This window comes from Schistocerca nitens, chromosome 3 (genome assembly GCF_023898315.1).
Source record: "Schistocerca nitens isolate TAMUIC-IGC-003100 chromosome 3, iqSchNite1.1, whole genome shotgun sequence".
In the NCBI taxonomy this organism is placed as follows: domain Eukaryota; kingdom Metazoa; phylum Arthropoda; class Insecta; order Orthoptera; family Acrididae; genus Schistocerca; species Schistocerca nitens.
Window position 1 is genome coordinate 710916626 of NC_064616.1, and position 27944 is coordinate 710944569.

The window sequence follows — 27944 nt, forward strand, 5'->3', positions numbered from 1 at the left end:
AGATTAAAAATGTTATTGAAAAGGCAGAACCCCACATTGAAAGGAACAATTGAAAAGTTAGCATAAAAAAAACATTTGTTATCCACTTCAAACTGCATAGTAAAAACAGATGAGGGATTATGAATGATCAGATTCTGTAAAAGAAAAAAAAAACTGTTTGGAATGTAAATTCTTGGGTTTTTATATAGATGACAGACTCTTATGAAAGGCGTAAGTTGACCATGTTTGCAAAAAATAATGTCCAGTCTGTGTATGAGGAGATAATCACCACACCTTAAACCCTAAGGACTGTATATTTTGGATTAGTATATTTTTCCTTGTCTTGTTGCATAGTACTGTGGGGGCAGTATCTACCATAGTAATGTGAAAAGGGCTTTCATACTGCAGAAGAGAGCCTTGAGGATCATAACAAGAGTGAACCAAGGAACATCTTGTAAATGCCTCGTTACCAGTTCCAGTACTGTCACCGATTATGCAGTGTATATGCTAGAAACCTTTATGCAAGTGAGAGAAGACACAAACGTCAAAACCAGGAATAATGAAGTTACTAATAAAGTTCACAACCCTGACATAAGGCATTCATATGGTTAATCGGAACATTAACTTCAACAGCAAAAAGCTCATTTATCAAAGGAGCTGTTGTTCATAATTGGCTACCAAATGATCTTAAGAGGTTGACAAGAAATAATTTTCAAAAGTGACTTATGTAGTGGATTATCCATAAATGCCTGTATAATGTGAATTTAAAGTGAATTATAAGTAGGCAACACTCCTGTTCCGGAAATAAGCATAGTACTAAATTCCATATTAAACCAACTCTGCACTACAGAATTAATTATTGCCCTACTGCTGCTGGTAAACCTTTCAGTGACAAGGTTGTGATCCACAAAACTCTTCTGTCCCTAATGTTTTGTTCAGAACTCCACTGGACATCTTCAGAGGTGTTGCTCCTTCACTGAGTCTTGCCAACTGCTGGATCAGATATCTGAGAGCAACATATATACTGTAGAAAAGGAGGCATGACTGGAGTTACATGTTATAGGCAGGGATGATCCTTGTCAAAGCTAAAACATAACTATCAGTTGTTGTCTTGCCAAAGACAAAGTCCATATGTCACTTAGTTTCATGGTCTCTTCTTTCCTATTAAAATTAACCGTATATTTATATATTTCAGTAGCTTCTCGACGTAATAGTTAGTCATTGTAGATACAATTTTTGTTTCAGAAAACTTCAGTTTGTCATTTCATGACAGAAGAGAGTGCTGTGTTACATCTAACTGGTGTATTTTCCCTAGTTAGCAAATACTTTTGTGTTCCTTCAGCCATGTGTTCTTGAGTAGCATGCTCTGCTACAGCCGATTTGTCTGTTTTCCCTAGTTGGCAAATACTTTTGTGTTCCTTTTGCCATGTCTTCATTCTGCTCTCGGTTGTTCCAATATAAACTTTACCACATGTATACAGAATTTTATATACATCACATGCTGACAGAGGACAACATTTACCCTTTACAGATCAGAGGGCTTTACCTATTTACTTTGTTGGTCTAAAAACCAGTCTAATGTCATGTTTCTGTAAAATCTTTCCAATCTGATCTGCTACGTTTTTAATGTGTTTCATGCTTGTCCTTTAGCTTTCCATTATTTGGTCATAGAATTCTGTTTTCTTCTTTCCCTGAGTAGCCATTATTCTTGAAAGCGTGCTTCACATATGTTAATTTGGTGTCTAGGTATTCCAGCGTGCAAATCCTTTTGGCTTTATCAACAACACTTTTAATGACACTTTCTTTTTGTTGTAGATGGTGATAAGAGTTCTCCTGTAAATCTCTGTCCGTGTGTGTTAGCTTTTCGAAAACCTTATCTTCTCATAACTAAAAGATCCAAGAAAGGTATTTTGTTGTCATTTTCTATTTCCATGGTGAACTGGTTTTTATTTAGAAAACCAAAGAATTCATCCTAACCTTTTTTACCATGTGACTAGACCACGAATGTGTTATCCACAAACCGATACCATCGAGATTGTTTTTTATTTGCATTTTATAAAGCTGGCTTCAAATTTCTCCACATAGAAATTAACTATCGCGCGACCTAATCTGTTACCAATTGCTACACCATCAAGTTGCTCATTAAACTCACCATTGCATTGGAACTAACTATAAGTAAGACAATGTCTGAAAAGAGCAGACAAATCTACTGGAAAAATATCCACTATACGAATCATAATTGCATTAATTGGGATCATAGTGAATAAAGCCTCTATGTCAAAACTTGCAAGACTATCTTCAGGAGCCACTATTAGTCTTTCAATTTTCTCTATAAAATGATGCAAGTCTTACATATATCAGTCAGTTTTCTCAATGTATGGCTGTAAATGAGTAGCCAGATATCTTGCTATTTCATACATCAAGAATTGATAGCACTAATGATGGGTCTCAGAGGAAGATCACTTTTATGAATTTTGGGAAGTAGATTACTTTATCAGACTTTACCTACCTTTTTAAATAAAACCGCCTTTTTTGCTGCAACTTAATTTATTTTTCTCAGAAGCGTTTCATCTTTTTCTTACTCTAAGGCATCTCCATTGGAATCTAGAATGATACAGTTTTGTTATCTTTAGATTATCAAACAGTTCACATCACCTTTTTTATGTAAATAAGTAATTACCTGCCATTTGTTGGTATCTGCGTTTCCTGTCATCTGGTCTGGAGATTGCACTGCCACTTCATTTCTGAAACATAAGCACAATTTTGTATTCCAAAGTTTTTCTTTTACACTGTTCACCACATTTCTCCTCATCCTTTGTGGTGCAGTATTACTCTTCCGCCACTAGTTATACCTATTTGTTTGAACACTGTGCTTTTAATGACATCAGTATTGTGAGTTCATCATGTGTTCCCGCCTGTTTGGTTTGTTTACTTGCATGTTGCCAACCTAACGAAGTGCAGTTGAAAACTATCATCTATCAATGGTGTTATATGTTTATATCTGTGTGTGTTTGGGTGTGGGGTGGTGGTGGGGGGGAGGAGGGGAGGTTGGTTGGTGGTAGTTTGTGTTGTAGTATGAATGTGATAGCTGTTAGAGAGTGATTGAAAGCTTTGGTGATCAGCTGATTTGAGTTTTGGTTTAAATGTCCTGTGGAGGCGATCGTGGACAAGTGAGTGATTGTCATTCAACAGGATTTTACTTTCTGCTTTGGTTTTTGGTAAGTGGTAATTTTATTGTGGGGTTAGGAGGTGTAGTTTTTTGTTGATTGTAATTATTTTCATGTCTTCTTCTCTAGCGATTGGTGTGTGGTTATGTTCTCTTAGGTGTTTTGCAAATGTGGAGTGGTTTGTCCCATACTTCAAGGTTCTCATGTGTTCTTTGTAACTGAAATTAAATGTTCTACCTGTTTTTCCTAAGTAACTGCCATCACAAGTGTTACACTGTTGTTGATTATACCTGCTTTCTGGTATATGTCTCTGTTTTTTGTCAGTTTTTGGGTGTATTTTTGTATAGAATTGTCTGTTGTTTATGATGTGCTTGTTCACTGTTGTTGTTGTGTGGTTTTTTTTCTTTTTTTAATGTTGGCTATTTGTTTCTGAGTTAGTGTCTGTATGCCATTCTACATCTACATCTATATTTATACTCCGCAAGCCACCCAACGGTGTGTGGCGGAGGGCACTTTACGTGACACTGTCATTACCTCCCTTTCCTGTTCCAGTCGCGTATGGTTCGCAGGAAGAACGACTGCCAGAAAGCCTCCGTGCGCACTTGAATCTCTCTAATTTTGCATTCTTGATCTCCTCAGGAGGTAAAAGTAGGGGGAAGCAATATATTCGATACCTCATCCAGAAACGCACCCTCTCGAAACCTGGACAGCAAGCTACACCGCGATGCAGAGCACCTCTCTTGCAGAGTCTGCCACTTGAGTTTGCTAAATATCTCCATAACGCTATCACGCTTACCAAATAACCCTGTGACGAAACGCACCACTCTTCTTTGGATCTTCTCTATCTCCTCTGTCAACCCGACCTGGTACGGATCCCACACTGATGAGCAATACTCAAGTATGGGTCGAACGAGTGTTTTGTAAGCCTCCTCCTTTGTTGATGGACTACATTTTCTAAGGACTCTCCCAATGAATCTCAACCTGGCACGCGCCTTACCAACAATTAATTTTATATAATCATTACACTTCAAATCGTTCCGTACGCATACTCCCAGATATTTTACAGAAGTAACTGCTACCAGTGTTTGTTCCGCTATCATATAATCATACAATAAAGGATCCTTCTTTCTATGTATTCGCAATACATTACGTTTGTGTATTTTAAGGGTCAGTTGCCATGCCCTGCACCAAGTGCCTATCCGCTGCAGATCTTCATGTATTTCGCTGCAATTTTCTAATGCTGCAACTGCTCTGTATACTACAGCATCATCCACAAAAAGCTGCATGGAACTTCCGACTCTATCTACATTGTGTAGCATCTTGTGTTTTCTTTCATATTCTTCTGATTATTCTGTTTAATTGTTATGGTACTGAGTATTTGTGTTTGGTTCTGTTGTATTGTTTGTGGTTTGCTGCTTTCTGCTTTTATTTTACTTTTAATTTTGTTGTTTAGCTGTGTGACTGTTACTATTGTAACCATTGTTTTGTGCTGTCTGCGTTATTGTGTCCAGTTAGTTGTGGTAGTTTTCTTTGGTGAGTGGCATTGTGTTGAGTCTATGGTGCATGTGTAGAAGTGTTGCTTGCTTTTGTGAGAGTGGGTGGTTTGAGGATTGGAGAATGATAATGTCCATTGCTGTGGGTTTATGGTATATTTCAATCATGTGCATATTTTTTGTTTTTCGATTGTTGTATCCAGAAAGTTAATTTCATTATTCTGTTCTTTTTCAATTGTGAATTTTATGTTTTTCTGTACCTTGTTGATATCAGTATGTAGTTTTTCAAATTTTGTTTGTGGTTCGTCTGTTAAGCAAAGGCTGTCATCCATATACCTGAACCAGTATATGTTGTATTCTTTTGCTACCATTTTTGTGAAAATGATCCAGTCAATGTGGTTTACAAAAATATTTGCTAAGGCTCCTGGAACTGGGGACCCCATTGGTAATCCATCTTGTAAATCAAATTCATTATTGAACTGGAAGTATTTTTGTTCTATTATGAGTTTTATTAATGTGCATACTTCATTAATCTGTTCGTCAAGGAGTTGACTATAAGTTTTCAGCTTCTCATCTGTGGTTTCTATTGTTTCTGGATGCTGGTATGTTGGAGTACATGGTTTCTGTATCAAATTAGAGGAGTGTTGCTATGTCTGGGATTTTTATATCTATTATTTGTTATTTAGCTGTGTAGTATTTATAATGGTTCTGTCTTCACGTACTTTGAAATTATCAGACAGTAATTTTAACACTCATTCTGCAAGCTTGTAAGTTGGGGGATTTTGTGAAATCCAGTATTAGCCTCACAGGAAGATTCGGTTTGTATGGATCTTTGGGTGGCGTCAAAGGACAGGTGCAGTGTGATTAATATGTGTCAGCTTTCTTTTCTCTGTGTTATGCGGTACGACGTTTATATTTTTCAGAGTGTTTCTTATTTTTGTCTGGAATCGGTTTGTTGGGTCTCAATTTAATTTTTAATTTTATTTTGTAAGATGAATTCATGTAATTTTTCAGTGTATTGTTCTTTGTTTATAAGTACAACTGTGTTCCTCTTGTCTGCTTTTTAAATGATAATATTTTTATTTTGAAGTTTTCTGAGTTTTGCAGATTGAGTTTTTGTTGTTTTGTGTTGTTGTGTTTTCATACTGGTTATTATATTATGAGTTTCTTTTAGTTTACTAGTTCTCTGGTTAGGAATGAAAGCAGCAGTGTCAACATTGGATTAACTAGAGAAATAGTAAAAAAAAAAAAAAAGGAATCCATAATATAATAACAGGTATGAAAACACAACAAAAAACACAGAATCTACAAAACTCAGAAAACTTAGGAGAAAACATGAAAATGTTATCATTTAAAAACAAGACAAGGGAACACAGTAGTACTTATGGACAAAGAACCATACATTGAAAAAAATACAATAATTTATCTTACAAAATAACATTAAAAATTAAAATCAGACCCAACAAACAGATTCCAGACAAAAGTAAGAAACACTCTGAAAAATATAGACATCATACCGGATAACACAGAGAAAAGAAAGCTGACACAGATTAATCCCACTGCACCTGTCCTCTGAAGCCAACCAAAGACGCAAAAACCGACTCTTCCTGTGAGACCAATACTGGATTTCAGAAAATCCCCCACTTACAAGCTTGCAGGATGCATGTTAAAATTACTGTCTGAAAATTTCAAAGTACATGAAGACAGAACCATTAAAAATACTACAAAGCTAATACAACAAATAAAAGATATAAAAATCACAGACATAGCAATCTTCCTCTCATTCGATATAGAAAGCATGTATTCCAACAAATCAGTACCAGAAACAATAGAAATCACAGGTAAGAACCTGAGAACTTATAGTTAACTCCGTAATGAACAGATTAATGAAATATGCACATTAATCAAACTCATAACAGAACAAAAATTACTTCCAATTCAATAACGAATTTTATATACAAGAAGATGGATTACCAATGGGATCCCCAATTTCAGGAGCCTTAGCAAGTATTTTTGTAAACTGTAATGAACAGATCATTTTCACAAAAATAGTAACATAAGAATACAACATATTATATTCATTCAGGTATACAGATGACAGCCTTTGCTTAATAGATAAACCACAAACAAAAATTGAAATACTAAATACTGACATCAACAAGGTACATAACAAAATTCACAATTGAAAAAGAACAGAATAACGAAATTAACTTTCTGGATATAACACTCAAAAAAAACAAAAAATAAGCATATGTTTGAAATTTACCATAAAACTGCAGCAACAGACATAATCATTCCCCAATCCTCAAACCACCCACTCTCACAAAAGCAAGCAGTACTTCAACACATGCTTCATAGACTCACACAGTACCACTCACCAAAAAAAACTACCAAAAATAACTGGACCTAATAATGCAGATAGCACAAAACAATGATTATAATAGTAACATAGTCACAAAGCTAAATAACAAAATTTAAAGTAAAATAAAAGCATGAACCATGGACCTTGCCGTTGGTGGGGAGGCTTGCGTGCCTCAGCGATACAGATGGCCGTACCGTAGGTGCAATCACAACGGAGGGGTATCTGTTGAGAGGCCAGACAAACATGTGGTTCCTGAAGAGGGGCAGCAGCCTTTTCAGTAGTTGCAGGGGCAACAGTCTGGATGATTGACTGATCTGGCCTTGTAGCATTAACCAAAACGGCCTTGCTGTGCTGGTACTGCGAACGGCTGAAAGCAAGGGGAACCTACAGCCGTAATTTTTCCCGAGGACATGCTGCTTTTCTGTATCCTTAAATGATGATGGCGTCCTCTTGGGTAAAATATTCTGGAGGTAAAATAGTCCCCCATTCGGATCTCCGGGCGGGGACTACTCAAGAGGACGTCGTTATCAGGAGAAAGAAAACTGGCATTCTACGAATCGGAGTGTGGAATGTCAGATCCCTTAGTCGGGCAGGTACGTTAGAAAATTTAAAAAGGGAAATGGATAGGTTAAAGTTAGATATAGTGGGAATTAGTGAAGTTCGCTGGCAGGAGGAACAAGACTTTTGGTCAGGTGATTACAGGGTTATAAATACAAAATCAAATAGGGGTAATGCAGGAGTAGGTTTAACAATGAATAAAAAAATAGGAGTGTGGGTTAGCTACTACAAACAGCATAGTGAACGCATTATTGTGGCCAAGATAGACACAAAGCCCATGCCTACTACAGTAGTACAAGTTTATATGCCAACTAGCTCTGCAGATGATGAAGAAATTGATGAAATGTATGACGAGATAAAAGAAATTATTCAGGTAGTGAAGGGAGATGAAAATTTAATAGTCATAGGTGACTGGAATTCGTCAGTAGGAAAAGGGAGAGGAGGAAATATAGTAGGTGAATATGGATTGGGGGGAAGAAATGAAAGAGGAAGCCGCCTTGTAGAATTTTGCACAGAGCATAACCTAATCATAGCTAACACTTGGTTCAAGAATCATAAAAGAGGGTTGTATACCTGGAAGAATCCTGGAGATACTAAAAGGTATCAGATAGATTATATAATGGTAAGACAGAGATTTCGGAACCAGGTTTTAAATTGTAAGACATTTCCAGGGGCAGATGTGGATTCTGACCACAATCTATTGGTTATGATCTGCAGATTGAAACTGAAGAAACTGCAAAAAGGTGGGAATTTAAGGAGATGGGACCTGGATAAACTGAAAGAACGAGAGGTTGTAGAGAGTTTCAGGGAGAGCAAAAGGGAACAATTGACAGGAATGGGGGAAAGAAATACAGTAGATGAAGAATGGGTAGCTCTGAGGGATGAAGTAGTGAAGGCAGCAGACGATCAAGTAGGTAAAAAGACGAGGGCTAATAGAAATCCTTGGGTAACAGAAAAAATATTGAATTTAACTGATGAAAGGAGAAAATATAAAAATGCAGTAAATGAAGCAGGCAAAAAGGAATACAAACGTCTCAAAAATGAAATCGACAGGAAGTGCAAAATGGCTAAGCAGGGATGGCTAGAGGACAAATGTAAGGATGTAGAGGCTTGTCTCACTAGGGGTAAGATAGATACTGCCTACAGGAAAATTAAAGAGACCTTTGGAGAGAAGAGAACCACTTGTATGAATATCAAGAGCTCAGATGGCAACCCAGTTCTAAGCAAAGAAGGGAAGGCAGAAATGTGGAAGGAGTATATAGAGGGTTTATACAAGGGCGATGTACTTGAGGACAATATTATGGAAATGGAAGAGGATGTTGATGAAGATGAAATGGGAGATACGATACTGCGTGAAGAGTTTGACAGAGCACTGAAAGACCTGAGTCGAAACAAGGCCCCGGGAGTAGACAACATTCCATTAGAACTACTGATGGCCTTGGGAGAGCCAGTCATGACAAAACTCTACCATCTGGTGAGCAAGATTTATGAGACAGGCGAAATACCCTCAGACTTCAAGAAGAATATAATAATTCCAATCCCAAAGAAAGCAGGTGTTGACAGTTGTGAAAATTACCGAACTATCAGTTTAATAAGTCACAGCTGCAAAATACTAACGCGAATTCTTTACAGACGAATGGAAAAACTGGTAGAAGCGGACCTCGGGGAAGATCAGTTTGGATTCCGTAGAAATGTTGGAACACGTGAGGCAATACTAACCTTACGACTTATCTTAGAAGACAGATTAAGAAAAGGCAAACCTACGTTTCTATCATTTGTAGACTTAGAGAAAGCTTTTGAAAATGTTAACTGGAATACTCTCTTTCAAATTCTGAAGGTGGCAGGGTTAAAATACAGGGAGCGAAAGGCTATTTACAATTTGTACAGAAACCAGATGGCAGTTGTAAGAGTCGAGGGGCATGAAATGGAAGCAGTGGTTGGGAAAGGAGTGAGACAGTGTTGTAGCCTCTCCCCGATGTTATTCAATCTGTATATTGAGCAAGCAGTAAAGGAAACAAAAGAAAAATTCTGAGTAGGCATTAAAATTCATGGAGAAGAAGTAAAAACTTTGAGGTTCGCCGATGACATTGTAATTCTGTCAGAGACATCAAAAGACTTGGAAGAGCAGTTGAATGGAATGGACAGTGTCTTGAAAGGAGGATATAAGATGAACATCAACAAAAGCAAAATGAGGATAATGGAATGTAGTCAAATTAAATCGGGTGATGCTGAGGGAATTAGATTAGGAAATGAGACACTTAAAGTAGTAAAGGAGTTTTGCTATTTGGAGAGCAAAATAACTGATGATGGTCGAAGTAGAGAGGATATAAAATGTAGACTGGCAATGGCAAGGAAATCGTTTCTGAAGAAGAGAAATTTGTTAACATCGAGTATAGATTTAAGTGTCAGGAAGTCGTTTCTGAAAGTATTTGTATGGAGTGTAGCCATGTATGGAAGTGAAACATGGACGATAATTAGTATGGACAAGAAGAGAATAGAAGCTTTCGAAATGTGGTGCTACAGAAGAATGCTGAAGATAAGGTGGGTAGATCATGTAACTAATGAGGAGGTATTGAATAGGATTGGGGAGAAGAGAAGTTTGTGGCACAACTTGACTAGAAGAAGGGTTCTGTTGGTAGGACATGTTTTGAGGCATCAAGGGATCACAAATTTAGCATTGGAGGGCAGCGTGGAGGGTAAAAATCGTAGAGGGAGACCAAGAGATCAATACACTAAGCAGATTCAGAAGGATGTAGGTTGCAGTAGATACTGGGAGATGAAGAAGCTTGTACAGGATAGAGTAACATGGAGAGCTGCATCAAACCAGTCTCAGGACTGAAGACCACAACAACAACAAAAGCAGAAAGCAACAAACCACACATACTCAGAACCATCACAAATAAACAGAATAATCAGAAGAATATGAAAGAAATCACAAGATGGTACGCAATGACATATAAACACAAACTCTCACATAAAATCACCAACATTTTCAAAAGGCAGAGAACAAACATAGCATACACAACAGACAATTCTATACAAAAATACACCCAAAAACTGAAAAAAAAAACAGACATGTACCAGAAAGCAGGTATAATCAACTACAGTGTAACACTTGTGATAGCAGATACATAGGATAAACAGGTAGAACATTTGATGTCAGCTACAAAGAACACATGAGAACCTTGAAGTATGGGACAAACCACTCCACATTTACAGAACACCTAAGAGAACCTAACCACAAACCAACCACTAGAGAAGAAGACATGAAAATAATTAGAATCAACAATAAGAAACACCACCTAACTCCACAAGAAATTTACCACATGCAGAAAACCAAGCAGAAAAGAAGAACCTGTTGAATAGTAAAGTACACATGCCAGACAACAACAACAACAACCAACATCCATTCACTCACATGTTCATGAACCCCTCCACGTAACATTTAAACAAAAATTCAGATCAGCTGATCACCAAAGCTTTCAGTCACACTCTAACAGCTATTACATTCCTATTTAACACACTAAAACTCAAACCACCACATAATGAACCCACAATATTTATGTTGTGTAAAGCACAGTGTTCGAACAAATAGCTATAACTAGTGGCAAAAAAATAATGGTGCACCACAAAGAAGAAAGAGAAACATGGTGAACAGTGTGAAAGAAAAAGTTCAGAATATAAAGTTGTGCTTCTGTTTTGGAAATGGATAGTGTGACCTCCAGATCAGATGAGAAGAAATGCAGATGCCAACAAACTGTAAATAATTACTTATTTACATAAAAATGTGATGTGAACTGTTTGATAATCTAAAGATAACAAAACTCTATCGTTCTAGATCCCACTGAAGATGCCTTAGAGTAAGTAAAAGGTGAAATACATCTGGGAAAAATAAAGAAGTTGCAACAAGAAAAGATGATTTTATTTACAAAACAAGTGTTTCTGTGCTTGCTGTGGAGGATGGCCACACAATCAATCTTGTTTCCATTCATAAAGAAGAAAAGTGAGCTTTATTGAAGATTGGAGCTTCCGTCATAGAATGAATTTTGGGTAGGCCATCAGCCTGCCAAAATCTACCTCCGAGACCCATTGTTAGTGCTATCATATCTCCTATGTATGAAACAGCAAGATATCTGGCTACTCATATACAGCCATGTATTGGGAAAACTGACTGATATATAAAAGACTTGCATCATTTTATAGAGAAAATTGAAAGGCTAATAGATATTCTTATAAGTTTTGCATAGTGTCCTTATTAACTATGAGTCCAGTTAATGCAGTTCAAATTTTTGTAATGGATATTTTTCCAGGAGATTTGTCTATTCTTCTCAGACATTGTCTTGCTTCCAGTCAGTTCCAATGTGATGATGAGTTTTATGAGCAACTTGATGGTGTAGTAATGGGTAAACCATTGGGTCCTGCAATAGCTAATTTCTATATGGAGAAAACTGAAGTCAGCTTTAGAAAAAGTAAATAAGAAACCATCTCGATGGTATCAGTTTGTGGGTAACACATTTGTGGTCTGGTCACATGGTAAAGAAGATTTGGATGAGTTCTTTGGTTTTCTAAATAGTATAACTCCAAAAACTCAGTTCACCATGGAAATAGGAAATAATGACAAAATATCTTTCTTGGATCTTTTAGTTATGAGACAGACTGATGGAAGTTTGGAACATAAAGTTTTCAAAAAATTAACGCGCATGGACAGAACTCATATCACCATCCACAACAAAAGGGAAGTGCCAATAAAAGTGTTGTTGATAGAGTCAAAAGGATTTGGATGCTGGAATACCTAGACACCAAATTAATATATGTGAAGCTGGCCTTCAAGAATAATGGCTACTCAGGGAAAGAAGTAAACAGAATTTTACGAACAAATAATGGAAGGCTAAAGGACAAGCATCAAACACATTAAAAAAGTAATGGATCAGATTGGAAAGATTTTACAGAAACATGACATTAGACTAGTTTTTAGACCAACAAAGAAAATAGGTCAAGCACTATGATATATAAATTGTGAATGTTCTCCTCTATCAGCATGTGATGTATATAAAATTCTGCATACATGTGGTAAAGTTTATATTGGAACAACCAAGAGAAGCATGAATGCACAGTAAAAAAAAGAAGAAGAAGAAGAAGAAGAAGAAGAAGAAGAAGAAGAAGAAGTAGTAGTAGTCTTTGCCAACTGGAGGAAATAGACAAATCGGCCGTAGCAGAGCATGCTCTTCAGTCATGACGTGACAAAGTGAAGTTTTCTGAAGCAAAAATTTTATCTATGATGATGAACTGTTATCCATATCTACGTCTAGAAGCCATTGAAGTATATAAATATAGGGATAATTTTAATAGGAAAGAACAGACCATGAAATTAAGCAGCAAATGGACTGCAGCTTAGCAGAATCACTAAGTGGTTTTTTATCTTTGACAAGGATCATCTCTACTTGTCACATGTAACTGGCCACATCCCATTTTCTACTGTGTATATGTCGCTCTCAGACGTCCGACCCATCAGTTGACAAGACTCAATGGAGGAGCGACACCTCTTAAGATGTCCAGTGCAGTTATGGACAGAATATTAGGAACAGTAGAGTTTCGTGGATTACAACCTTATACCCCATGAAGTTCACCAACAGCAGTGTCATCTGGTCATGAAAGCCTTAATTCTATTATCATTGGCCTCTGTTGTTTGAATTATTTAATAATAGAATATTGTAAAAAGGAATGTTGTAATTTGTACTTTGTTGACATTGCCCATGCAGGTAAAATTATGTGTTGTGAGCAGAAAATTTTGAAAACAAAGTAAATTTTACCAAGATTAAAATAACACATAGTTCTGCTGTCACTTGCTGCAGAGAAACTGACATAATGGATGATAAGCTGGTGCATCACACAACTAATTATCTGAAATTAAATAAATATTTGTACTTTTATATACAAAAGAAGTGCATCATTACCTGCCTCATGAACGTAGAAAAGGTAGACATGAAATTCATAAGATACATTTTCTTTCAGAATATTATATTGATCCCACAAGAAATAGATAAAAGGTCTTAAGTTTTTTGAAACTTTGCCAGCATGTTTGTTGCACTACAGGTTCAGAGTAATTTAAAGTCCTCTTCATTTTAAACTAATGTGGTTCACTTTCATGTACTTTTAAGATCTGTGTAGACTAGGTATTGTGGTTTTCTTTCCAAATCATATACTGAGTAAGGTGGCTCTTGTAGTTTTAAACCCCTGGACCCCTCATTCATGATGAGAGGATTTTGTACCTCAGCTGGCGATCCTGACTTACACTGCCCATGGTCAGCTTCCTGTCCTGTTCTCTCATGATTGTATCCTACTCTCTCTCTCTCTCTCTCTCTCTCTCTCTCTGTCTGTGTGTGTGTGTGTGTGTGTGTGTGTGTGTGTGTATTTTTTTTTTTTTTTTCCATATTGTATCTGACATGTCTTGTACGGTTGTGCCAAATGGTCAGAGAACAAATAAATAATTAATTAAATAAATTTCACTATGTTATTCCACTCTCTTTATGTCATTGGTTGTATGTTAATGGTACGTTTTGCCAATAGTACAAGCCATTTAAGATATATGAGTGAATGATTTGCATCGAATTACCGTAAAAGAGGTCCTTGAAAGTATTCCATCATTCATGCTTCTTGTTGCTCCTGCGATGTGTTCATCCAGAGGTACTCCAGAAGTTGATCATCAGATTGTTTCCACCATTCATAACCTCTTCATTTTTTGCAGAGGATCCTTTTGTCCTCTCAAACTGTATTTCCCGACATATGTTCCTCCTCCTGTATTCATTTCTGGTTATGTCTGTTTTCAAGGATCTGCCTATTCTCTAGTTGATTGTCTAGTTGACTTTGTGTCTTATCTCTTCTCATACCATATCAACTGCTGTGTATTAGGAAAAATGCAGTGGTAACAAGTTTCTGTTGTAAGATTCACCAGGAAAAGTTTGACATGCACTGCTGGGTAAAAATCACCTCCGTACTTCACCCTGCATTATGGTTAACAGCCATAGGCATCCATATTGCATTTGTAGATTTATAAAGTCATCTATCCACCTACCACTAAGTTATTTCAAATTTTGCATCTCTTCGAATCTAGCAAATAACATTCTTCATCCATCTACAATGAATTTGCCTCCCTACATGTTTTATGTGACTCTCTCATTTTCATTACGATCACAATTATTGTTTTCCGTTTCAGTCTAATTCCTAATTTATTTGTGATTGTTTACCTGTTTCTGCTAATAGTTCTCATCTTGCATTTCTCCATTCTCACTAAACATTCCTCCATTTCGACTTTTTTTGCATGAAAAGTTTGTGGTGTCGCTGCTATAAGTCAAAACTGGTAACATTTACTGATTGTTAATGTTACTTTTCAGACAAGGGGAAAGTTTTGCTTTGAAAATGCTATGCAATTTATCAAAAGCATTTCAGGCAGTTTTTACTCTTTTGTTTATTTCTTTCACTGTCCATTCTGCTGTTGATCTTCAGCTTCACTAAATATAAATGAGACATCAAGGGATCATGAATTTAGTATTGAAAATTGCGGGGGTGGGGGGTGAATATAATAAGCAGATTCAGAAGGATGTAACTTGCAGAGATGAAAAGGCTTGCACAGGATAGGGTAGTGCATCAAACCAGTCTTCAGACTGCAAACCACCACAGCAAAAGCAGTGTTTCACTAGTAATTGAAGTAGTTATGGAGTCCAAACCATGTTTATTCAGAATTTGGGAGAGACTAAAGGGCCACTGAGTTATACACATTTTAAAAATCTATGAAGGTGCAAACTACTTTCTTATTGTACTTTTTTTATGTCTGAGAGTTAGTTTCAAGACTAAAATCTATTCTGGGCAAGATCCACTTGGTCCGATGCCAGTCTTGCATTCTTGTCATCTTGCTTGGTCCGAGAAACACTGATATGCCAGCCAGTTCTGTGGTTGAATTTTGATTGGATGACTTGCTAATGGCAGTGGTTAACACTTACTAAATTAAGTTTCTGTTATTTAATTTGGATCTATAGAATTAATTATGTATGTAATCTAATCCTACCTACATCATTAAAACCATAATCCTTTCTAAAGTTGATGCTGAATAGTTTCTCAGCTTACATATGCCTCAATCTGTTTTGATTATTATTCTTGTAATTGCATATGTTTGTTGTTCTAGGTGCACAAAAAGGCTGTTTTACCTTTGAAGACGGGCAACACAGAGTATATGGAAAAATACAGATATCCTGTTCCTGCTGAAGCAGCTGTGTATATGGAGAAACCAGTGACATCTGTTTGTAAGGTTTGTACAATGGTTAATAAAAATTTTTCTCTCTTCAAGTGATCTTCTGAGTGTTTTATGCCTTATGGTGTCCGCCCCCGGTAGCTGAGTGGTCAGTGCGACAGCCTGTCAATCCTAAGGGCCCGGGTTCGATTCCCGGCTGGGTCGGAGATTTTCTAGAAGTGGCGTCAAATCGAAAGACTTGCTCCAGACGAGCGGTCTACCCGATGGGAGGCCCTCGTCACACGCCATCATCATCATCATCATCATGCCTTATGATTTGTTTTAAGGTATCCGAAGTGGTAGAGAAAATAAGAGCAATATTCCCCAGAGGTGGATTGATGGATTATGGTGATACCCAAGCAATCAAGAGAGCCAGGGTGGCCAGCCCGTTTGAGAAATACTTGACAGTTAACAGTAACAAAGCCACATCATGTGGTAATTTATTTATTTATAGCTATTGAGGAAAAAGAAGAAACTTTGAAAAATTATATCCATTCTACATCAGTAAAGCTTTGCAAGGTCATCTGACCCACTAGAGCCATTAAGTTGCTCAAGTAGACAGGCTTAAGTGGTAATGCACTTGGTGAGTACCTGATCATCAGCACTGAAATGAAATTATTGTATGACGTTGTTGGCTAGGAGACCGCATCTAGTGTTGATTGTCCACCTAATGCAAGTCTTTTTATATGACCCCACTTTGGTGACTTGCATGTTGTTGTTGATGATGATGATTATTATTATTATTATTATTATTATTATTATTATTATTATTATTACAACACAATACCCAATTCTCCGATGCAGCTGGGAATCAAAACCAGGCCTCCCATATTGCAACCAGCCATGCTGATCACTCAACTATTATAGAGAGAGTGTTTTCAGCTGCAGTGACACTATATACTTGTCTACAAATGAGCTTTTGCAGTTATTAATATCATGAATAAGGTAATGGAGGACTCAAAAAGATAACAGATTTCAAAATAATCTTTACTACTTCACCCCAACTTTCAGAGTACATGTATACTGGCTTCATTCTCCTGAATTTCTGACCTTACACCCCCACCCCCCATACTGTTTTAAGTGTCAAGGATTTGGCTGTGTGCCAGATGAGATTTTCCTCCACTTTAACCAGCTAATCAATGTACAGCTCCATCTACATGTGTCAATTGCTATAACAGCCACCCTGCATGGAATCAAGACTGCTCAGTATTTATTGATGAGAGAGAACACATGCCATACTCAGTTGAAAAAGGCATTTAAGGCAGTACAGCATCTTACTTATGTAAAACTTTCACCTCAGTAGCAAAACAGTCAATTCTGAAGACTTCCATTGGTAAACAGACTATAACAAGTACTGGTGGCACAAGCACCTGCAACTGTAAGTTCAGTTACCAGACCACACCAAAGGACAGACAAACAGAAACAAGTAACACTTAATGGTCAGAAGATTTGGCTGTTGTTTATGCATGACTGGAAGCCAAAGGGAAGGAAAACACTGTGATGCAGAATACAGCTGCAAACTGTCATCGAGAGGTAAATAACTGAAACAAACAGCAACAAGCCTAAAAGAACAGCTCTTAAGTCATCTGACTATGTTTCTCTTGTAGGCCCTGACAATTCACAAGAGAATTCATCAAATAATGAAATGGAGTATGAAATTGTCTTCCAAGAACCAGCAGGCCACAGAGTGGAACAATCATTGTTGGTTCCAGATTGCTGCTATGACTCTTGTCAGCTTGAATTGAAATTAGAAGAAAAGGGCCAAGGGGAAGGTTATTCCCATGGCACTAACCACCACCACAACAACAACCACACCGCAACCACCACCACCACCACCACCACCACCACCACCACCACCACTACCACCACCACTCAGTTCACCCGATTCAAGACTTATGTTTGTAGGTGCTGTACCATTGCAACTCGTGGAGAAATGTGGATTCGGGGTATGATGTACCATTCCTGTACCTGTATACCTCCTCATCTCTCTCCACGATACCCATGGAATTGTAATGGATATTAGAACCACCTCTTTGTACTGCAACAGTTATTGTAATCCTACTTAGCAGTCTGTGTAACCCTTCTAGAAACACAGTTAGTAGCCATCATTACTCTACCCTCAATCACTAGAATACCTATTGCAGAAATGGTGCCAACCCCAAGAAGGCACCAGTTGATGTCTGTATGCTCATCTGCAGTTAAATTTGTAATGAATAAGAACCTCTTCATACAGCTTTAGAAGTGATAGCTGTGCATATTTGGATGACCACTGATGTCATCCTCTGTAATATTTACATACCTCCTGACAGGTAAAAATGTATGCTGGGGAGATCAACTTGATGCAGCAACTCCCCACACCTTTTGTCCTGTTTGGGGATCTCAACATGCAGAATCCTTGGGGAGGGGGGGGGGGGGGGGAGGGAGTATCACACCACCTGAAAGAGGTATCCCGATCGAGCAACCGCTTACTGATTGTGACCTGTGTTATTTCAATGATAGAATCTGTACTCATTTTTGTACAGCTCACGGCATGTTCTCTACCATTGACATCACAGCTTGCTCTTCCAACCTTGTTTCCGTGATATAATCATCCATGAACAACAATTGCTGCAACAGCAACAACTTTTGACTGGTCCTGTTGCTTCAGGCACCATTCATGAGACTGGCCACCCCACTGGACACTTCAGAATGTGAACTAGAAGATCTGTATCTCCAATGTCATCTTTGCTGCTTCCTTGTTAGGAATTGTCCACAATGTCCTCAGGGATGTCAGTGTTGCAATTGTCTGTGCTGTGGAAACAGCTGCTCCCCATTCCACAGCCCCTAGTTGCCACTGGCCTGTCCCATGATGATCTGAAGGAATTGTAGTGACAGTTCATTCTTCAGACTTTTGGCCAACAATGGACCACGTATAACTCAAGGCTTCTTGACTTCCCTTTGCCTCTTTTCCCAGAACCTCTTCATATCTTTTCTTTATCACCTCCTGAGAAATGTAATTTATGGACCTCCTTTTTAGTCGTTTCTCTTCAAATGATTTTATGCTGGTGACTTCGTTTCTTAATTATTCTCTGTTTTGGCAGTTTCTTGTGCATTTGATTTGACCATTTCTATCCACTTAGAGGTGGGCGTTAATGATGTGATGTAATTGAAGTTTTATTAGTTTTCAACATGCCTGCTAGGTTGTCCATAAAATTTTAAACGTCATTTCTGCATTGTGCCTGTGATGTTTTCATGTTCTTAAACAGTACGAGTGACGCTCCTTGATGACCACTTTCATAACCTTTAAGCAGATGTGTGCAAGGGCTCATTTTAATTTAGCACAGGAAGAAAAAATGCAGAGAACACTATTACTCCTCTTTGGGAATCCATGCCTCTTCCTCCCAGACGAGGCCAATCTACGTGGTCTAATAGGCAACCAGTAGCTGACAACCATTCCTGGTGTCTTATTTAATGGTACTGATTCTACCGATCTGTCTGCAATCAAAAAACATTTGTAACCCACTTTACAGTGGCATCATTGTCTACTTCTTGTCCTACCACCTTCCAAACAAGTGAATGGCCAGTGGGAGAGGCCTACCTGTCTTTTACTGTTAACTGCTCCTAATCATATAACAACATTTTAATGACTGGGAATTTTTAGAAGCCTTTAATTGTTCTGTGACATGGCCTGAAGCCCTGACTCAATTCATGATCAAATGATTCATTACCTGGGGAAAAAATGTAAATGTCATGTGGCATTGTTGGCTGGGATAACCAACAGGGTGGGTTCAGCTGCCTGTCAGAAATGGTGTTGTCCATGCGCATTGGCTCCTTTTCTTGTGGATATGAGACAGTTGTCATACTGTAGAGTACACGTGAGGGTTAGAAATGTGTGTATAATGTAGCATAATGTTTCTCTTGTGTGGTGGTGGTGAGGAGGAGGAGGAGGAGGAGGAGGATGAAACCCAGTGCCAGCACATAGCCTACTCCTCTAAAATAACACTAATGAGGCTACCAAAGGACTAACAACCATTAAAAATGTCACAGGTGCACCTTTCTTTCCCTTGCTAACCAAATTCTGGTGTGAAATTTCATCCACCACCAGGATTTGAACTACTTTACCTCCGAGTTGTGCGCCACTGCACAGACATGCACTAACATCCTCATCAACAAAAGAAGGTTAACACCTATGTATGGATCATAAATGCTACCTCATCATAGTTTTCAAATTGTATCTTGCTTAGAAGTAAATTCTCTGTACCCTTCTGGGAGTGTACCATCATTCCAATTGTGAATCCAAGCAAAACCCCACTTCCATCAACAGTTATGGACCAGTCAGTCTTGCAGTGTGCTATGTAAATTATTTATGAGGATGGTGGCTTGTTGATTGCACTCTTGAATCACAAGGCATTTTGTCCACCTACCATTGTGGATTCCAGGAGGAGTTTCCACAACTAACTGCCTGTTATGATTGGCAACAGCCGCCTGGCACCAAAACCTTATCACTGTGTTAACTATGGCGTTAGCATCACCGTATCTTAACCAAACTCCAAGACTGGGATTTCTTAGGTGATTCACTGCTTTTTATTTGCAACTTTTTGTCACCTCCATTGCTTTCACTTAAGAATCAGTACATCTCTCAGCTCCATGTAGGTCCAGGAGACTGGTATCCCTCATAGCTCAATGTTGAGTGTTTGTTTTCATTACAGTCATCAGTGGGCTTGTGGACTCTATTGGGTTTGGTAGCTACTCCTGCTCTTTATATTGATGACTTTTGCATTTGGTACAGTTCCCATTCCATGTCCTTAACAAGATGTCATCTCTAAGGAGTTATACAGAGGGCTCTACTTGGGCTTTCTACCATACCTTCCAATTTTCCCTTGCTAAAACAAAGATCATGCATTTTCATCATCACGCCACAGTCCGTGCAGACAAAGTGCTCTTCCTGGGAAACCAACACCTTGAGGTAGTCACACAATTCTGTTTTTAGCAAACATCCGGTGGAAACTAGGATCCTATCTCTGTAGCTTTGATGCCACCAACTGCAACTCAATTACGCAGTTACCAGTCACCAGTTCCCTAGCTATATGACTAATCAGATCCATTTTCCATATAAGGAGCATTGGACCCCAGAGAATCGATCCACTGCAGGTATCCAAAGAGCTCTGCATCTGGAAATTCTGTGTAGGAATCTTCATCTTCCTCATTTCAAATGTATCCAGGGGGTGACCCCATGTACTCCCCTCTTGTGTGTGCCCAAACCACAGATCCAGTTAGACCTGTTCCAAGGGCCTAAAAATCTCTTACACCAATTTTTTTGTTTTCCAACATAACTTCCTCCTAGTTACATCATATGGGAAAGGATACCTCTGCAGTGTGTTTGCAGTGCTTCTCTTACAGTGACTGACATCCTCTTTGGAGTGACCCTTACTTACAACACTTTGGGAATATAGTGTGTTAAGAATGACTTGTCCTTAATATTGGCTGATAGATGAAAGGCTAGCTGGATGGGTTTTATGATTTTTCCAAGAGAGTGCATATTTTTGTCTGTTTTACTTGTTTGAACATGCTAAGATTGGGGATGGGGCAGTTGTGGGAGGGATGTTAATGTTTCATCTTTATTTTCCCATCTGTTTTTAAGGGTGTCAATTATTATATCACTGTGTTATGCATACCTCTTGTCGACTGGTGTTTGGGAGTGGGAAGGGGTGGGGGTGGCCATTTTTGCAGATGAGCCCTGAGGGTCCTCCGTCTGCTAATGACCTATGCACTGGCCTTATTTTGCACCTTGTTACACATTCCCTGAAATTACTTTTAACTCTTAATGTTATCAATGCTCTGGATGTGTCTGTCTTCTATTTTCCATACCCCATGGTCACTTTTACCAGCTTTTACTTCCGATGCTACATGGGCTTGTTTTACGAATGAGGGACTGATGACCTCTTAGTTTGATCCCTTAATCTCCATACAACCAACCAGTGTGAAGCACAATCACTGGCCTATACCACACAATCTTGTGAGTACCTATGAAGACGCCGTTCACAAATTGCTTATGAGCAACAAAGTGATTTGGGATCTGAAAAAAAGCAAACATAATTGCAGCTGGTATTGACCAAATATCGGTCCAGTGTACATCAGTATCACAGCCGTAAGTCGGTGTATGCGGATGTGGCTCAGAAGAGGAATCACCTTGTATGCTCTGTTGGTTTCATCCAATTGCGTCCTCAAGACTGACCCGCTTATTAATAATCTATGAAAAGGAAGGAAGAGTAGAAATCATTGTCTCATCAATGATGCAGTCCTTAGAGACTGAGGTTGTACTTGGTGCGGATGAGGGTCCTCATCGTTGCCGTCACTGTCGTCAGTGTCATTGTCATCATCATAATTTAGTGTGTTAATGGGCCTTTAAAGCCTACAGCAGAAAACAAAATAAAAACCACACTACAGAAGGAAAACACCAAAACTGTACACTATAAAAAATTTATGAAGGAATACATTACAAAAAGCATAATAAAAAAGGGCAGTCACAACAGGGAAGATATCTACTGCAGATGGTAGTCCATCATTACCAGATTCTAACTTCATATAGCACTGCTGTCAGCTCTCTTTGTTTAAGGATTGTTAGTATTCAATCCTTCCATCATGTCCTTGGACTTTTCCATGTTGAGAATGGAGGACTTGGTTAGAGAGGGATACATCAGCTTGAAAGATGTGGCTAAACCACCGTAGCCTCTTCTGCACTAATACTCAGCTAGTGTGTGGCTTTCCCAACCACTGTTACAGGTCTTCTTACATTCTTTGTTCCCATTATCTTCCACAGCATTGTAGACAGTTCCATAGATCTTTCAAAGTACCTTCCTCTCGAAGGCACAGATTGCTTCTTCAGTTGTTGCTGATGTCGCCGAGGTTTCACAACCATATGAAAGTATCGGCCGTACTAGTGTCACATAGAGCAGAATCTTATTCTTCTGTGATATTAGACACAATTTGAATAAATTGCTCAGACTAAAGAACATACAGTAAGCATTTGTTATTCATTGATGCACTTCTTTCATCATTTCACTTTTATTAGTATAGATCCCACCCAAGTAATGGTATGCTGCTCAGCAACAGTGGAAGGAAGAAGAGCTTGATGGCATGATATAATGAGATATTTTGTTTTATCATCATTCACCACCAGTCCTGTTTTCTTCACATGTGGAGAAACTGGGAAGTATGAGTGCACACTTGTTCCAGGGTGTCACCAAGAATCACAACATCAAGCAATGGTATATGAGCATGTATCTGCTCCCAGTGTCTCCAGTTCTCTGACTTGACTGGTGTCAGGGCTTACTTTTCCCAAGACCAAATTGAATAGTATTGGCACCAATGGATCTCCTTGTCTTAATCGATTTCAAATACTGAATGATGGTGATAGTTGATTGTCGAACTGTACATGACCAGTTTCAAGTAATGAAATCCCTCATTAGTTTGATACTTGTGTAGCACCACCCTTCTTGAAGATTTGACTTATTCTTCAGGAATTATTTCTGCTTTCCAAATGGTAGATATTAGTTTCAATGCATCATGCAGAGTTTGATATCCCAAGCAGACCATCTTGGCTGTGATACAGTACCTGCTGACCCCTTGCAGTACTTGAGGGCCTTCAGCACAACACTGATTTTTTCCTTTGATAGTTCAGAGTCTTCCACTCTAAAACTGGGGTCACATCTGTGTTGTCACCACTATTGGAATGTCATGATTCACAAAGTTCTAAAAAAAGAAATTTTAATAGGTTTGCCTGCTCTGATGTTGATGGAACTACACCAGTCTTATTCATTAGAACTAATGTATGTTGATGACAGACACCTCTGGCACCTCTGGCATTTTTTTAGGCCTGGAAAAAGGAGTGTGATGACTTTGATTCCCATTTCTTTTTCCTTGTGAGCTCCCCCCTGCGGGTCCGGGGTAAGAATAGGCCCGCGGTATTCCTGCCTGTCGTAAGAGGTGACTAAAAGGAATCTCAAATGTTTCAGTCCTTATGTGATGGTCCCCTCTGGGGTTTGACCACCATCTTTCAAAATTATTCCGAAGAGCGAGCCAATTGGGGAAAGGTGCCTTACAGGGTCATTGTGTCCATTGTGCATTCGATCTTTAGCCCACTTTCTTGTCGTCACATTGCCGTCCCGCTCACTCTCCAGCTCTTGGGCGTGGATACATTCGTGGGTGCAGTCTCCGCCATCCACTATGCTGTGTCGGTTTCTGCGCCGACGACGACCATGGACTACTTGTCACCTGATATCCAGCATGGTAGACAGTCTGTTATATTGGGAACACCATGTACCCTGTTGGTTGTAGCCCCCTGACAACACAGGGGTTGCTCTGCTGATACCTGCACTGTTAACTCCCCATGTATGCCAAGGAGTAGATGCCTATATCCCTGGGGCATCGGGACTCCCGGCAATGACCATCCTGCCAGGTGGCCCTTGCTGTGGCTGGGTGGCGCCCGTGGGTCGAAGTGGGTGGCATCAGGGCGGATGACACACAATGAAGCGTGACACATCTTCTCTTGTTGGTGGGCAACCACCAGCAATCTCTTATAAGCGTTCGAGGGCTCACTTCAATGCAAACATGTATGACACCAAATCCTTCCCCTCCCTGGCCACACCATGGGAGGAATGAAAGGCTATGAATGATAGCAAGACGTATTCGCCCCGGTATCTAGTATGTATGAGAGCTGATGGGGAATCCTTTGTGTCCATGAAGCCTCAGTTCTTTGTAGAGCATTTAGAGGACAAGTTTGGGGACGTGTAGGGCTTGTCAAAAATGCAGTCCGGGTCAGTATTGATAAAAACAGCATACTCTGCCCAGTCATGGGCATTACTTGCTTGTAAGAAGCTGGGGGATGTTTCTGTTACTATGATGCCCCAAAAAAGCTTAAATATGGTCCAGGGCATTATCTTCCACAGGGACCTTCTTTTACAGTCCAATGACGAGCTGTGCGCTAACTTAGAGCAACGAGGTGTCCATTTCGTCCGACATGTCCACTGGGGTCCGAGGGATAATCAGGTTTCCACCAGTGCCTTCATCTTAGCCTGCAAGGGTGACACATTACCCAAGAAGGTAAAGGTGGTGGTCTACCGCTGTGATGTGAAGCCATATATCCCTCCCCCGATGCGGTGCTTTAAGTGTTGGAAGTTCGGCCATTTGTCTTCGTGCTGTGCTTCCAGCCTCATATGTCGAGATTGTGGTCACCCATCCAATCCCAATACTCCAAGTGCCCCGCCTCCCATCTGTGTTAACTGCGGAGAGCACCATCCCCCTTGCTTGCCGGACTGTAGGATTCTACAGAAGGAACAGAAAATAATGGAATACAAGACCCTGGACCGACTGACCTACACTGAGGCTAAACGGAAATTTGAACGGCTCCATCCCATGCGCATGACAACCCCTTATGCCACCACTGTCACTCCTGTTACAGCTCCATCCCTTGCACCAAATGCAGTCAGCTCTCAGAGCCGAAAGACCACACCTGCCCCCTTGATGGTGGGGGGACACTTCCCTCCTTGTTGCTCCCGCATCATCTACCTCAGGAGGAACAGTACCCCCCCCCCCCCATCCCTCCCCCAACCATCAGGGACCTCCACCTCCACTTCTTCGGCTTCTCTCACTAGGAAGGGGTCTCTTGGGTCTCTGCCTTCCCAGGTTCCTACCAGTGGCAAACCAGACACCTGGCAGTGGCTGAAGAAGCCCCAGGTAGCTGGTCGTAGGGCTTCACGGTCCTCTTCAGTCCCAGAGACTGAATCAAAGAAGCCCTTCCAGCTAGAGCACCACAAGGAACAGCGCGGGAAATCAAAACTGAAGACCCCTAAGACAAAGGAAATTGCGGAGGCATCCCCACTACTGTCGTTACCTACCAGATCTGCGTCTGAGGATGAGGTGGAGAACCTGGTGTCCGCTGAGGACCTTGATCTTGTCGGTCCCTCAGACATGGTGGATGTCGCTCCCATAGGTACTCATCGGTGGCAACAGGTGATCCAGCAGCGTAATCTGCTTCCTCAGTCCCTTCACACCTTTTTGGCCATGGACAATGTCGTTCTCCAGTGGAATTGCAGCAGTTTTTTCCACCACCCTGCTGAGCTCTGACAACTTCTCAGCCTTCACTCTTTCTTCTGCATTGCTCTTCAGGAAACTTGGTTACTGGCGATGCGAACCCCTGCCCTTCGTGGCTATCGAGGTTACTATGAGAACTGGGAAGCTTATGAGAGGGTACCTGGTGGCATCTGTATCTAAGTCCTTAACTCTCTTTACATCGAGTGTGTCCCTCTTCACACACCTTTAGAGGCTGTCGCTGTTCAGGTGTGGACACCTCAGGCTGTTACTGTCTGCAGTCTCTATCTTCCACTGGATGGTGATGTCCCGCAGCATGTCCTGGCTGCACTGATAGCCCAATTGCCGCCACCTTTTCTGTTACTGGGTGACTTCAACACCCATAACCCTCTGTGGGGTGGATCAGTGGCAACAGGCAGAGGCACTGTCATTGAGCAAGTGTTGGCACAGCTCGACCTTTCCCTCTTAAATAATGGTGCCTTCATACATTTCAATGCGGCGCATGGCACGTACTCAGCCATCGACCTTTCGATCTGCAGCCCTAGCCTTTTACCATCAGTCCAATGGAGTGTGCATGACGACTTGTGTGGTAGTGACCACTTCCCGATCTTTCTGTCACTGCCCCAGCGTCACTCTTCTGAGCACCTCCGCATATGGACTTTGAATAGGGCTGATTGGGACTCGTTCGCCTCCACTGCCACTATTGAGCCACTTTCCCGACGCCATTGATGCGGTGGTTCACTCGATCACCACCGGCATCGTTACTGCTGCAGGATCTGCAATTCCCTGTTCTTACAGGTCCCCTTGGTAGAGGACTGTGCCTTGGTGGTCACTCGAGATCGCTGAGGTGATTAGAGATCTCAGGTGGGCCCTTCAGCGTCATAAGCGGTGTCCATCATTGGAACAACTCATCACCTTTAAACAGCTCTGTGCTCGAGCCCGCCGCCTCATTCGCCGATGCGGACAGGAGTGCTGGCAAAGGTATGTCTCCACCATTGGCCTCTGTACCTCTCCATCACAGGTTTGGGCCAATATTCGGTGCCTCTATGGCTATCACACCTCCATCAGCGTGGCTGCGCTTTCACTGAATGGAGCAGTCTGTACTGACTCCGACACGATTGCAAACTGCTTAGCAGAGCATTTTGCTCAGAGTTCCGCTTCTGCGAATTACTCGCTGGCCTTCCGCTCAGTGAAAGAGTGGTTGGAATGTCGGAGTCTTTCATTCCACACTCGCCATCCTGAATCGTACAATACTCTGTTCAGTGAGTGGGAATTCCAAAGTGCCCTGGCGGCTTGCCCTGATACGGCTCCCGGGCCAGATCGCGTCCACTGCCAGATGCTCAATCATCTCTTGGAGGACAGCCAGTGACACCTCCTAGACCTTTCCAACCGTATCTGGGTTGAGGGTGAGTTCCTGTCACAATGGCGGGAAAGCATCGTAATCCTTATGTTGAAACCTGGCAAGAACCCACTGGAGGTGGACAGCTACTGCCCCATTAACCTCACCAATGTTATTTGCAAGTTGCTCGAACACATGGTGAGTCAGAGGTTGAGTTGGATACTTGAGTCTCGGGGCCTTCTGGCTCCGTCTCATGGTGGGTTCTGTAAGTGCCGCTCTGCCATTGATAATCTGGTGAGCCTGGAGTCTGCCAGTATGACCTTTGCCCGTCATCAGCATCTGATCACCATCTTTTTTGACATGTTGAAGGCGTACAATACGACATGGTGACATCACATCCTCAACACGCTTCATGGGTGGAGTCTTCGGGGTCCGCTCCCGATTTTTATACAAAATTTTTTGTCGCTTCGTTCCTTTTGCATGCAAGTTGCGACCTCCCATAGTTCCTCCAGAGTTCAGGAGAATGGGGTCCCGCAAGGATCTGTCTTAAGTGTCTGCCTCTTTTTAGTTGCAATTAATGGGCTCACTGTGGTGGTGGGAACGTCTGTCTCAGCTTCCTTGTATGCTGAGGACTTCTGCCTATACTATAGCTCCACCGGCATTGCAGCTGCTGAACGGCAGCAAGGTGCAGTCT

The 27944-nt window shown here is 40.4% G+C and overlaps 1 protein-coding gene across 2 annotated transcripts in view; it reads left to right on the forward strand.

The window, feature by feature from the left end:
* LOC126248685 (uncharacterized) overlaps nt 1–27944 on the forward strand; it is an 88261-nt gene that overhangs the window by 12873 nt on the left and 47444 nt on the right. For both annotated transcript variants that reach the window (XM_049949961.1, XM_049949962.1), the window contains exon 3: nt 15739–15861. In XM_049949961.1, the coding sequence (XP_049805918.1) occupies nt 15739–15861 (123 nt within the window). The remainder of the gene's footprint in view (nt 1–15738; nt 15862–27944) is intronic.